This window comes from Perca fluviatilis, chromosome 16 (assembly GCF_010015445.1).
Source record: "Perca fluviatilis chromosome 16, GENO_Pfluv_1.0, whole genome shotgun sequence".
Classification (NCBI taxonomy): domain Eukaryota; kingdom Metazoa; phylum Chordata; class Actinopteri; order Perciformes; family Percidae; genus Perca; species Perca fluviatilis.
Genome location: NC_053127.1, coordinates 34587810 through 34603117, shown reverse-complemented (window position 1 = coordinate 34603117; position 15308 = coordinate 34587810). Strand labels below are relative to the sequence as shown.

Here is a 15308-nt window from a genome sequence, read left to right as displayed (position 1 = left end):
TAATATAAGAAAAGTATGCAGTAGCATAAGAATGACATAGTGACAGATATGTGTTATAATAAGATAAGATGTGTAGTGTTTCAGCATTGTAACCATTTTGTTAATAATATGAACCGTAATAGAACTTTGGGTCCTTTAGATAATAAAGTACATGTTTATACTGCACAGAGTGATCTAGAGGTATGGAGCAGAGATGGACCTGGGTGAGGGTAGAATTTCCTCCAGAAAATGTTGCTCTCCAGCAACTTGACAGGAGTTCTCTGTGTTGTGTGGATCAGGGTTCACACTTTGGCTTTGCAAATATTTAATGAGAAACTTACTAGATTTCACTGGGCACATTTGTTAGACCTCAAGGATACACACTTTGGTGAGTAATTCTGAATGTACACATCACTTTTGTTTGTTTACAGGAGAACTCCACAGGACACCTTGAACATGATAGCAGATATATCATCATGTATAGCAAAAATACTACAGGATGAATACACAGAGCAAAGCAAGTGCATACTCTCCGAGGGTAAAGCCACTTTACTCCATGTTAAAACACAGATTGTTCTCCGTTAAAATGTAAGAAAGCATAGAAAAAATATGAAATAGAATGCTGAAAGTATTAATAAGTAACCATTAAAACCAAAACAACACAACAATTTTACATGAAATTATAATCTCCTGCTTGTAATTCAGCGCAACAACATACACACTGTGACAAATGTACAATGTTATTATGTATATGACAGGAAATACCAGGTGACCAATATCAGATCATACATTGTTCATATTTTCTATCTCAGTAGTAATATACAGTATGGGTGGGGATAAGGCGCTTGTATTTTGATCCGACAAAGAATAAAATGTCATGTGATGTTCAAAAAGAAATACCAAAGGGAGTTTTGGTGTGCCTCAGCTTTGCTTCAGCCTGCCAGTTGAAGACAGTGAAGTGACCTCATGCTCTAACTCTAGTTGCTGCGTTGCATTCACAGGCTGTGTGGTTTGAAAAACAAACCATGAAGACAAAGGAAACATGGGGGGCTTTTCTGCCTTTAATGGACAGGACAGGTGAGAAAGGAGAGAGAGAGGGGGAAGACATGCAGGAAATCGTCACAGGTCAGAGTCAAACCCTGGACCTCTGCATCGAGGTACAAACCTCTAAACATATGTGCGCCTGCTCTACCCACTGAGCCAACCTGGCCGCACAAATATATGGTACTTTTTATGAATATTTATAATGAGTCAGAACGAATAAACGCCACTCTGGGCTAAAACAGCTTGGTGTAGAGCGTCGGACCTGAGCTCACAAGTAGCCTTCCAGCCATCCCCATGAACCCAGCATGACAATCGATGATGATCGGTAACTCAATATCTGACTCGAGCACTGTTTCTTCATGTACCTCTGCTGCCCTCCCCTTGGCCTTCTCTCTACACCAGCTTATTCCTTATTATTCCTTAGGAGCCTATCTCCAACAGTGCTGATTTGCACTTAGGCATGATGCACATGTCAATGTAAAACTCTTTTCTCTGTTATTCTCCTCCTCCTCCGTCTCCTTCTTCTGTTATGTTTCCAGTACGGTGGGGAAAATATTTCCAGCTAACAGTCAAAGTAAAAGCTTTGATTTCAAAATCTTTGCAAAAGCTTAAGTATTTATTTGACAATAAAAATGAAATGAAATGTTTTATAGTATAACAATTCAACTTGACAAGACTCTTCCTTTTGTCTCCAGCAATAAACCCACAAAGGGACAAACAAGCGAACACACAAACGAAGACACCGCTACTATAACTATAGAAGTGGGAAGTGGGATATATTTTAAGGTGTTCCTGTTCAGCAGTGGTCGAGAAACTATTTAGATCTTTTAATTAAGTAAAAGATACTAATACTAAAACTTTAAAAGTACTATGTTACAAATAAAAAAAAATTATTTAAAGTTGTAGTAGGGGGGTAAAGGGCCAAATATCCCCTCCGACTCAAGTGTGGCGCCTCACTTTGTTAGCTGACACAACATGTCTAACAGTGCTAACATCTGAACCAATGTGCAGAGAAGAACATACAAAATGTCCACCCTTTATTGATGAAATAGTGGGGTTGTTGGTGGTGCTGCCTTCTCCCGAGTAGCTCTTAGCGAGGTAGCGGGCCCGAGCCGACTGAAGCCTGAGGTGTGAGTGGATGAGCAGGTCCAGGATGTCCCCGAAGCTCTTCGCAGGCCAGCAGATAAGAGCCCAGCTGCTCTGATGCTTTACGGGGGGTTTACAGCCTGGCTATCATTTCCTGAATGTTCATCCCGAAAAGTGACTCCATGGAGAGAGGGTGGATCATTACAGAGGAGTCTGTGCCGGCATCAGCTTGGTCCTCTTGTGGGTGTGGGAGTTTAGTTTTTTGTTAATTTTTCTTTGGACTCAAAGTTGAACAGTCTGCTTTCTCTTTCTGTTGGTCCCCCGTTGTGAGTCAGCAGTAATGAAAGAAACTTATTGTTTCTTTGCATCTTTCTTCGTTGGAAGTTCCCAATTTCCGAGTGACGAAAAAAAGCGCCACTAACTCTGCGCTCCGTTTAAATTTAGGGCGCGAAAGTCGCACCAGACACTCAGATTGTATTAAGTCAAGTCAACTTTATTGTCAATTCATCCAGAGGAATCGAAAATGCATTTCTCTTTCCGACCCACGGTGTACTAAAAATAATAATAATAATATATGGTTCGGATGTAGTGCAAAAGTGAGACAAAACTAAAGTAATGGAAAGGGAAAGAAATTGTTTTTATTTCAGGTGTCAAAGCTGAATTTTATTGAACAGGTTTGGTGCATGGTTTTAGTTTTTTTCTTACTTCAGAAGGTGCAGACAGCCATACAAACCTGCGGTATAAACCTGAATTGCTGAAAAGAGTATTGTTAAAACATGCTCAATGATACTGATAGTTGTAACTTACCTAATTAGAGCCCAAAAATAAACATAGTGGATAGTTCATACTTTGTAAAGGTTATCAACCTTTTTGTTGTACATACTATTTAGTTCCTGTATTAATTGCAGAATACAAGTAAAAAGCCATTAAAATGATGACTATAAAATGATCCTTTTGTTAGGTTATAAATTCTACAATATTGTGTAAATCATTATGATAGGGATTCAGTGGCTTCCAGCCTGATCCATAGTCCATGGTGGAGCTGTGGAGCTCAGGCAGGGTTGGCCTCCTGAGTTGTCCCTACAGGGAAAGCACTCATCAGATTCACCATGTTGCTAGGTATCCTGGAGATTCAGCAGTGCCAAGTCAACACAAGTGTTAAGGATGTCAAATTCATCTCCATTCCAACTCATCCACCCCCAGATTCCCTCCTCTACCATCATTCTCCAGTCCTCATCTGAACCCCCTCTTTCCTTCTCTTCCTCCCCCAGATTAACTTCACATTCTCTGAGGAAGAAATAAAGAAATAAATAAGGAGTGTAGGGGGCGGGGGATTCGTTTGGTTCTCCGTTCACTTATGCTGCTGAATCGATGGACAGTTACCACGGTAACAGGAAGGCTGGAACCAAAAATATATTCTATACAACATCTTTAATACCTCCCCCTACATTCAGTTTGCCGACTGGTGCATCTTCCCACCACTGTGAGCTCACCGCTTAAAGCAAGATGCATGTTGTTGCTGTCTTGTGTAAACCTTATAACTCCAAATGAGAAATTAAGGAAAACACAATAGTACATATACAACTCTGAGTAATGTGAGCAGCATGATGTAGGAGTACATTCATGTCTATTTATTACTGAGAGTACTTCCTCTTCTTTGAGATTCTGTAAACATATGCTGAATTTGTGAAAGCATAGAATCATGTGCAAAGATCAAAGTTAAGTTCCGTCCCATCAGATGCTTGTACAAAAAGCTCTTTCTTATGACTGACCTTTATCAGCTTATTCTTGTTGCTTTATTTGTTAAAGCTCTGGTGCACAGTATTTTTTTTTAATATACTCAAAGTGTAATCAATCCACTTTGTTGCCTATAGCTACCCCAGGTGATCTCAGGTGCGAGCTAGCTGCAGAGCTAATGTGGCTTGAAAACAAGCTGAGCCTGGTGCTGCAGCTGCTACATGACATATTTGACATCTAGATCTACAGTACTTACACTGCTCGTCAGGCTGTTCATAATAGCTAAATCACAGGCTGTCACGAGTTTGAATTGAGCTGAACTTGTTTCGTCAATAATTACTGATTATATTAGATAATATTCCCATTAGTGAATGTGTCATGATTGCCATCCTTATCAGGACATTGTGCAGACGGTAGACGGGAGACATGTCATGGGGGGGTGGGGGTGGGGCGGTATGTGCTACTCTCCGACCCCGTCTGTATACTAATCGCTTTGATGTTTCACTTGGGGCCACCAGCTGGTCAAAATGATCACTTTTCTAGTTAAATCTACTTGATCGATTGCTATCATTTTTGGTACAGACATTCATGGTTGGTGCCCAGACAATAAATCCTAATAACTTTGGTGACCATAAGCAGGTTTTAGCCTGGCTATAGACTGGTAGTCTTGCTCTCACACATCAGCAAGTGGCTGTGACTTAGTGGGCTGTCTGTCTCAACTTTTCCCAACTTGTTAAAGCTCAGATGGTTTGTTCCCGACAAACAAGCTGCTTCCTTTAATTTTCTGCAAAGTGAACATACAGCGCCATCGATCAGTCACCTGCTGAGCTGAATCAGAAAGATCTTGACACATCCTGTTCAATGACGGTTTAAACAGTTGCCTCGCTCATTAAATGTGTGATGTAGTGTCACTGCTCATTTCCCCTAAAGCTTATTAAGCCTAATGTTATATTTTATAGAAATGTTCATTTCTTAGTGGAGGCACTCTTTATTTCAGGTGAGATGGGGTTCCTCCAATGAACACGCTGTGGGAAACCCTGCTGATTACACAGTGTACACTGTCAATATACACAGCCATTAACACTGGAAGCCTAAGAGCGTCTGTATCCTTTTGTATGTGCTGATGGGCCAATAACGCATCATCCCTCTTCATCTCTATAGCAGCAAGGACACACATACGCAACCCCCACACACCAAACACAGCCAGGTAGTTTATCTTGCAGCCTGAGCCCACACAAAACTGATACTCTTAGCATTGTAAAATGTGCTATTTTATCTATTACTTTTACGCTGCCACCATATGCAGTAATACTCCGGTCATTTGCGCTGTGTGTCGTTCAGTTCAGTACACGCTAAGTCTTGGAGGTTTTTGTAAGCATCACCCGCAAAAGTAGTTTTCATGAAAACACACCAACTATTAGGTTCTATCTGATGCTGTTAGGATTTGTAAGCAGTGTATAACATGCAGCGTAAAACCTAAATGAAAGAAACAAATGCTGTAACGCATTAACAATTTCCGCATTTTTATGCCTCTGAACTGGCAGTAGAGAATTTCTTCAAATTTGGCACACATGTCCAATTGAACTTAAGGACGAACTGATTAGATTCAAGGTAGAATAGAAGAAGAGGTAACTGTGACATCACGTCTGTCCCATTCTCATCAACGCGATATCTCAGGATTGCCTTGAGGGAATCTCTTCCCATTTGGAACACACGTCCTAATGGACTCAAGGATAAACAGATTTTGGTGGTCAAAGGTCAAGTTCACTGTGGCACCATAACGTTCTGCAAAAACACTTTTCTGGCCATTATTTAACGCCAGAACTCAGGAACAGAAGGGGAGACATTTGGTCGGCTACTGAGTTGGTGACACTAATCTTGAAACGTGGTGATTGTAGAGATCTTCTTTGCTGCCTGGTTGAAGATGTGTGTGAAGCGTCCATGTTTTTGCCAAAATATACACTTCATTAAATTGCTTCAAAGTCTCCACTACACATTATATGAGTCTAGAGAGACATGGATGTAAACTGCACATGACTGATTGGCGGAGGCATACAACCTCACGGCAGTAAGTACACATGTTTTTGTGTCTAAGTGACTGATGGGAACAAACATTTTTGAAATTGTATTAATTCATTCCAGTATTAAGCAAGACCGCTGCCGAAACAAGCTGCAAAGTAATGTTATTGGGCAATTATGCACCTTCAATTTCCGTCCACTAAAAGTGTTGTTAATGTAAATGTTTTACCACTGACAGACTCAGATTATTATTCTAAGTGTCTGACAACATTATGGAAAGGGTCCCTACGGAGGTCAATCTTTAACATTAAATATTCCCAAAATCGCTATCGCCAAACCCACTACACCATTTAAATTTAAATAACCATTTAAACAAACAGTAATTTTATCATTGCAAAACACTACATTCAGAGTCGACTAAATAAAACCATTAAAAGCCTCATGGTTTGTCTTTCCACTGTTCCAACAATCACCACTCTGGTTTGGTTGAAATAAACCCTTAATTCACTCATTCACATGAAAATATGCTGTCTCTATACACGCTAAAAGGCTTGTTTATTTAATTGTCTGGTGAGTTTGGCGGTTGTGATTTTGGGGCTGTTTCTTGTTAAACAAAAAGGATCTTACTCTTTAACAAAAAGGTCTGTCTCTGTAGGGATCCTTTCCATAACGTTGTCAGACACTTCTGAGCCTGTCATTAGCAAAAACGGCACTTTTACTGAGTCAAAAAGGCTGCCTGGTTCATGATGGCAAGATGGCTAAAGGTTGAGGTTGGAGCATGGGTGTCAAGATGTCTTGTATAGTAAACAGGTGACAAGTCTGTAAGTTAAGCTAAAGCTGCATTTTGTACAAAGTATTCAACTTGTGTTATAGTGGAATGTGGATAAATCAGAAAGCTATAGTATTATGTCTGCAAGTGCCTTAGCTTGCTAATACATAACTGACATTAGTTTACTAACAGCTAATATGTCATCACTGGTAGACATAGGTTTCTAAAATAATCATTTGACATGCTTAAATCTCATGTTTTTAGCTAGCTACTGGCATTTTATGGAGAAGTGTTTTCCCTGCTGATGGGGGTGGGACTTAAATGCACTCCGTTTCTATGGTAGGATGGAGTTGGGCTGTAGTAGGATGTGATTGGCCAGTGTTCAGATGAACCAGTGGGCCAATCATATGATCTCTCTCTATGAGCCGATCCAACCCCCCCCCCAACAAAAAAAACAAACACCTTTTGACCTGCGTGCAGCCCACACAAATAGAGCGGCCCATCGGGAAATCTCCCTGTACTCACGATGGCCAATACATGACTGATCCCATCCCAAAAGGGTCTTATGCAATGGAAATGTTCACTGCTCCAGTAAATAGGACAGACTTTAGATACTGCTCTGCTCAGCTCATAGAACCCTTTGGCTCAGAAAGCTACGAGCCAGAAGCTAACTTTATGCTAGCAAGATTTAAAGTCAATAACATTGTATACGGTTGACAATCAGTAAATATAATGTGACAGTATTTTTTAACAACAATACAGGCAATATCTATTGAGCAATATCATTGTCCCCAAATCAATACCAAGACTTTTACGAACAAATTATCCTTCATGGGTAACATTACTGTCGGCTGCAGCATGAACAGCGAACGCGATGAGAGATGATTGCTGTGAAACAGTCCGTTAGAGGGGCAGTGTAATGTACCTTGGCAGCTTGTGTGTTAGTGCCATCTTGTGGTGTTCAGAGGACTACACTCAGTGTTGGAAATAAGATATTCAGATTAATATTATTTTCCATTTAATGTAGTGCATTCATTTACAAAGGTAAACAGTCAGTTTCACCAGAACTTAGTAGGTGTCCTATAACACTTTTTAATGGACACCCTGCAGCCAATCAGAATAGTCACCTAGACTGGTATAATTCTAGTTATTTTGGCAAGTAAACTAAATGCTAATTAGAATCACGGTGCAAATGATTACATTATCATATTTTGTCTAACCAAAGAACGACAATAAGTCCCATCAGCATTTATATTTGTCTCTCCATCTCTCCCGTGTGTCTTTCAGTTCAACAGTCAACACACAACCTGCCATCTGATCACGCACATCCACACCAACCTATACAGATAATACAATTAACAAACGTTTGTGTTTTGTCCAATGAGTCACATGAACAACATGCCTGATATTATTATAGCGTGTAGATGATGGGATAAATAATGTGGGCCTACAGACCTTAGTGTGATTATTAGTCCACGTGAGTGGATATTGGCATGCAAATGAGTTTCTATATCTCATTCATTGCCTTAATGCGCTGTACGGTCATCATGCAAATGCATCCATTCGGTTGAGGAGAGTAACACTGTTAATCGTCGCTGCTCCTGGCACATAAAGGGGGTTGTTTTTGTGAAAAACAACACCAAAAACCACTCTATTTGGTTTTCGAAATGTTTTTCTATCATTATGACAATATAGGAATGTGCAGAATAGGTATTTAGGAAAAGTCAGGGCAGGATGGAAACATAGCATACACAGTGACGTAATAATTCAGATGTTTGAATCACAACGTAATGGTGTGGGCTATGGCGATTCTAGTGTTACCTGCATTGGTAAAATAGGGAGGTATTATTCTTTGGCTAGAGTTTTTCTTCAGAGCACCATGGTAGTGACAGTATGGTATATTGCTTGTTATGTAATGCTGTGTGTGTATGTGTATGTGAGACAGAGAGAGACAAAGAGAGAGAGATTCAGTCAGTCAGTGTGTACAGTATACGGTAAGAAAAGAAAATCATCCAAGATGGTGTGCAACATGCTGGAAATAAAAATACTCCACATACAGATACACACATACGCACTACTCATACAGTATACTAAACATTCACATTACATTTTCACGTTTTTGTAGGGGCACACTACACGTTCATCCTGTTTTTCTCTGATCTTCCTTTAATTTCCAGAGATTCTTACACATGTTGATCACATTCAGCCAGCAGACCTTTTTACGTTTGCTTTTTTCTTTTTTGTGTAAGACACGCATTTTCACTCCCCCCTCTTGACAGTTCAGTCCCGCCTGCTTGCGTGTGAGCCGCGATGGAGCTTTGGTCTTTTTATTGGTATTTTATTTTATTGGTGTTTCAAATTTCCCCACAGAAAAAGTGATCTTGCCAGCTGGGGTGGTACAATCCGAGTATTTCTCTCACTCAGGGATGCTACCACCTCAGTCTGCTCTGATCCTGCCGCTTCTTTCTTTGCTTTTTGTTTCTAATCCTTGAAGAAAATTTAGCAGTTCCTCCCCGGCACCCTTCATGTTAATACAACACTGCCATGTTTTTTGCATGCTACTGTGCTCTGAGATCAGACATGCAGGTAAGGGACTTCCAGGAGTGTGTGTGTGTGTGTGTGTATATGAAGGGCGATGTGGTGTGGGGAGGATGTGCATGTGATTCAATGGAAGCCCAGTGAGCGAGGCAAACTTGTGGGTCTGTAGCGCAGGTGTTCACATGGTGTTTTATCTATTTATTTGTTCTGTGTTTAATTTTTTCTTCTGCATGTTTACCAGCTCTCTTGTTATACCATCAGAATCAGCATCAGCTTCATTGGCCGAGTGTGCTTGTCATACAGTGCCTTGCGAAAGTATTCGGCCCCCTTGAACTTTTCGACCTTTTGCCACATTTCAGGCCTCAAACATAAAGATATAAAACTGTAATTTTTTGTGAAGAATCAACAACAAGTGGGACACAATCATGAAGTGGAACGAAATTCATTGGATATTTCAAACCTTTTAAACAAATAAAAAACTGAAATATTGGGCGTGCAAAATTATTCAGCCCCCTTAAGTTAATACTTTGTAGCGCCACCTTTTGCTGCGATTACAGCTGTAAGTGGCTTGGGGTATGTCTCTAACAGTTTTGCACATCGAGAGACTGACATTTTTGCCCATTCCTCCTTGCAAAACAGCTCGAGCTCAGTGAGGTTGGATGGAGAGCGTTTGTGAACAGCAGTTTTCAGTTCTTTCCACAGATTCTCCGATTGGATTCAGGTCTCGGACTTTGACTTGGCCATTCTAACACCTGGATATGTTTATTTGTGAACCATTCCATTGTAGATTTTGCTTTATGTTTTGGATCATTGTCTTGTTGGAAGACAAATCTCCGTCCCAGTCTCAGGTCTTTTGCAGACTCCATCAGGTTTTCTTCCAGAATGGTCCTGTATTCGTCTCCATCCATCTTCCCATCAATTTTAACCATCTTCCCTGTCCCTGCTGAAGAAAAGCAGGCCCAAACCATGATGCTGCCACCACCATGTTTGACAGTGGGGATGGTGTGTTCAGGGTGATGAGCTGTGTTGCTTTTACGCCAAACATAACGTTTTGCATTGTTGCCAAAAAGTTCGATTTTGGTTTCATCTGACCACAGCACCTTCTTCCACGTTTGGTGTGTCTCCCAGGGGGCTGGCTTTGGCAAACTTTAAACGACACTTTTTATGGATATCTTTAAGAAATGGCTTTCTTCTTGCCACTCTTCCATAAAGGCCAGATTTGTGCAGTATACGACTGATTGTTGTCCTATGGACAGAGTCTCCCACCTCAGCTGTAGATCTCTGCAGTTCATCCAGAGTGATCATGGGCCTCTTGGCTGCATCTCTGATCAGTCTTCTCATTGTATGAGCTGAAAGTTTAGAGGGACGGCCGGGTTCGCTAGATTTGTAGTGGTCTGATACTCCTTCCATTTCAATATTATCGCTTGCACAGTGCTCCTTGGGATGTTTAAAGCTTGGGAAATCTTTTGTATCCCAATCCGGCTTTAAACTTCTCCAACAACAGTATCTCGGACCTGCCTGGTGTGTTCCTTGTTCTTCATGATGCTCTCTGCGCTTTACACGGACCTCTGAGACTATCACAGAGCAGGTGCATTTATACGGAGACTTGATTACACACAGCTGGATTCTATTTATCATCATTAGTCATTTAGGTCAACATTGGATCATTCAGAGATCCTCACTGAACTTCTGGAGAGAGTTTGCTGCACTGAAAGTAAAGGGGCTGAATAATTTTGCACGCCCACTTTTTCAGTTTTTTATTTGTTAAAAAAGTTTGAAATAGCCAATGAATTTCGTTCCACTTCATAATTGGGACCCACTTGTTGTTGATTCTTCACAAAAAAATACAGTTTTATATCTTTATGTTTGAGGCCTGAAATGTGGCAAAAGGTCGAAACGTTCAAGGGGGCCGAATACTTTCGCAGGGCACTGTACATACAAGGAATTTGACTCTGCTGTCCAGCAGCTTCTAGTACTTAGATATATCACCCAAAACATAAAAAAAGAAAAAGTCTTCTAAACTGACTAGGCTGTGTGAGTACAATTGCCTAACAGCAGAGCTTGTTAATTTTCTTCTCTCCAAATTGCTTATTAACAATGTTGATGTGATGATACTGTTTGATAATTTGTATTCAAGTTACAACAGTTGTGCTTTAAACCCATCTGCTGTCATCACCTCCACCTTTAACCTTGGCTGATATATGAGTTAATGCATAAGCTTTGATTACTCACTACTGCAAAAGCTCAATGGAATTAGCTGCCAGCCTCACAACAAAAAGTGCATTATGTATGTTATATTATTAAGGGTGTGTACTGGTACACAGCACGTGATATGTATTTGCATTTGTGGTGTGTTTGATATCAGCACTGGCATGACTCATTTGCTACTTATCCAGCCCTCAAGACAACATCACAATGAATCAGATTTTTATCCTGTGCACTGATTAACCAGCAATTCATTTATAAAAGTGTAATAAATAGACTTGGTCTCATAAATTGTACAGATGATATTTCCTGATTTGAGATTCTGAATAAAAGCATGTGCACATATCAAGCCTCTCAGAATCACTACTGAAATCTCTCCTGAAATTGAAGCTAAAGGTTAACCTAGGATCTATCAGTCGGACTTGACGCTTCCTACACTGACTTACAGCAGGAGAGGGACGACTTCTTGAAGAAAAGTGTGACATTGAGGTTTTTAGACACCCAGCGTTGCAAAGTAGAAATTATAAGGCACCAGTACAGTGCTTGTTGAAAATGTACCTGTTTGGAATGGGCCATTGCTTGGCCAAAACCAAATTGTATCCCAAAATTACTTACGGAAGGACCCCAAACCACTTAATAAATTAATATGCAACTTTACTGTATAGCTTACTACTGATTTACCTGACAGAGAACGTTGCAGATTCAGAATTTAATAAAATATCACAATGAAAATGTAGAGTAATCAGACATTAGCCTCATGGACTCATGGCAGTGCACTACCCACCCGGTCCGTTATGAGAGCTAATCAGCACATATCTGCGTTAAACAACCACCAGAACCAGACTGTTTGTGTGTGTGCGCAGAGAGAGAGAGAGAGAGAGAGAGAGACACACACGGTGTTGTCTTGTGTCGTGTGATCGTTAATGTATTTAAAACTTCAGCAGAGGTGTTAATTTCCATACAGGTTTAGTGGCTTGACGGTTAACAGTGAAATAGGGGATTTGATTCACGTGGGTATTTTGGCGACGGTAATATTATTAGTGTCGTAAGTTAGCAGTAGACTTAATTAACCCAATCCAGGGTCAGTCTAATGAAAACTGCTGTGTCTGCCCAGTTCAGCGCTGAGATATTCGCATTGCACTGAGATTACGTTAGGTTCTGCCTCTGTTTAGAACTGGTGAATGTACAGCTCACAGCAATTTAATACTATGAGCGAAGTTTTAGTGCTGGAGTAGGTAGCTACTACTTTAGGAGGAGGAAGGTCAATTAGAATAATGGGTGAAGATTCAGGGGGAGGTTGGCTGGAGCAGGTAGCTACTACTTTAGGAGTGGGGAGGGTAATTAGAGCGGCAAGAAGCTATGTATGGTTCTTTCAATTAGAGCCCGACCGATAAAGGATTTTTAAGGCCGATATCGATACAAATATTTGGTGATTTTAAAATCCAATATTCCGATATATCAGTCGATATATATATATATATATAAAAATCCAGAAACACGTAACAAAACATAAACAGATTTCCCTAACATTAGTTATTTGTAGTTATTTATGAGTTTGAGATGAAAACATAGAAAACACCCAAATACAAGTTCAGGTCTATTTTAATTTCCACAGTGCCATGGTTAGCATTGCTAAGCCATGTTAACACACAATGAGCTTCCGCATTGGCTTAATATTTTTGACCCAGAAGCTACATCAACAACAGGAAATCTTCTTTTCTACTGTTTTTCTATTCAGCTTCCCCCCCATGCTAACCTATTTGCCGTTACAGGTGGGCAAAATCATTTTTGTAATGTCACCCAGTGTTAGGAAATCCACCATTGGCCTGGAAAAAATGATCATCAGCACTGTGTTTGCAGATATCCTTTATCACAATTAAACATGTGACATCCAGAGGAATGTGACTGTGTCTCCTAAATATTAGCAGAGATAGGAATAATAAAAAATAAAATAAAAAAAGGAACTCGTTACCGTACACACAGGACCAAAACGACATCACACTAATAAGACAGAGTAGAAGATATAGTTAAGGAAGAAAATCCTGGCTAAATGCAGCAGCCTATCTTTATGATTTAAATGAGGTGGAAGTTATGGCAGCTGAAATGGCTCAACCTGTAGAGAGGCAGTAGTAGTAGACAGTTACATGTGGTTTCAAGGAAACCACGTGGATTAGATGGAGTAGCTTAATCTGGTTTGGTTGGCAGTATGTTGGGGTGTGCACTAGAGATGGTGCGATACTGCCTAAAACGCTGGTATCGGTATCGGGAAGTACTGGAGTTTATACACCGATCCGATACCATGTAATAAAGCCCTAAAGAAAATCTACGTTAAAGTAGTTTATTTATATTCTTTTTCTGTTATAACTGACTGTCAAACTGGATAATAAAAGAAAGTTCTGTGGCATTCATTATTTGTGTTTGTTCATGTTTCACAAAGAGTTTAACCTGAGCCAGACCGACAACAAAGATAGAAATCATATCACATCCATACAGGGATAGCAGTATACAGCTGTTAAAACATAATAAAATATATGACACACTGGTATTGGATCGGTACTCGGTATTGGCCGATACGCAAGTTCAGGTATCGGAATCGGTATCGGGAAGCAAAAAATGGTATCGGGCCATCTCTAGTGTGCACACAATCGTTACGTTCTTGGCAGCCCAACAAGACCTCACAAATAAAAGTATCAGTAGACCTTGAACCTGATTTGGTTTAGTCTCCCATTGCCAGACCTTCCTCCACAGCACTGCACAGGATGGTCTGGTTAGTCCACATACAGTAGCATTCCTGGATGGGAGAAAAACATGCTCTGGTTTATTGGCATTTCTTTAAACCAATCACAATCATCACGGAGCCGTGGTGCCTCTGCAAAGTAGCCTCAGGAAGGAACTTCTTTTAGTGGAACATGTATACGTTCAAAAGTTGTTTTAGTCGTGCGAAACAGAAAACTCAGATAGTCTAGCTAGCTGTCTGGATTTACCCTGCAGAGATCTGAGGAGCAGTTAACCATAGTCCTCACAAATCCACCGGGGTTTAGAACGCCAACACAAAGAAAGAGGAAGGTAACGGACATCCGGCCGAATGAGGGACATCGGGCGGAATATCCGACGGCACCTGAGCAATCGCAGAAGTGAAACATCGATATAGACTAAATTTGGTTTAATGCTGCAATGGTGGGTGATGAATTGGCACATTTAATAAATTATCAATTAATTTGTTGTCTGCCTCCCTCCACAGCATAGTGGCTAGACTCAGCAATGTTTCCATTCCTACTGTTCCTCCATGAGAGTTCTCTGTGATCAATAATTGATTGATCCACTGGCACGGTTTTCAGTGATTTTTGCTGAGAGTCACATACATCAGTAATGCTGTTCAGGATACAGATGTTATTCATTTTTGTACTATATTCCCCCCTCCTTTCACTGTGGTATCTGACCTGCAGGGGAAAGTCCTGTCAGTCACGTTACATAATGTATCACAAGTAAACAGGGAATTAAAGAGCTTTATTTAGACACACTGACATCTGATACACTTCTAGAGCAAACACTGTAGCATTTGTACAACAACTTACATTTGTGTTAATCGTGCTTTATACTGCAATTAGACATTATTAGCAAAATCTGACCATACAATGTTTCTAGGTAAATGTAATCGATGAATGCATTTTTGGTTGATGCTAATATAGATTCTGGCTACTACCTGTACAAGTGGAATTGAGCATGTGCTACATGAGATTTCTTGCAGTGGCATTCCCCGTTATTTTCCCAGATAAGCTTGTGAAGCCTGCCTGTTACAGTGATGATAGTAGAACTGTTTCTTTAGTACTCATCAAACAGCAATTTACTACTTACTACTAGACTAGCGTTGAGACCTATCAAAATAGCAAAATAGATAGTGGAGATAGTGTAAGGGGAGGGACTCAGGTGC

General features: G+C 40.4%; 1 protein-coding gene across 29 annotated transcripts in view; it reads left to right on the top strand.

Moving 5' to 3' along the window:
- Nucleotides 1–15308, top strand: part of dlg2 (discs, large homolog 2 (Drosophila)) — a 245639-nt gene that overhangs the window by 66698 nt on the left and 163633 nt on the right. Inside the window, exon 1 of one of the 29 annotated variants that reach the window (XM_039778383.1) lies at nt 9213–9220. The exons of the other annotated variants lie outside the window; for them this stretch is intronic. Coding sequence (XP_039634317.1) covers nt 9215–9220 — 6 coding nt within the window. The 5' untranslated portion in view covers nt 9213–9214. Of the gene's footprint in view, nt 1–9212; nt 9221–15308 lie in introns of those variants that run through there. 29 annotated transcript variants of the gene reach the window in all.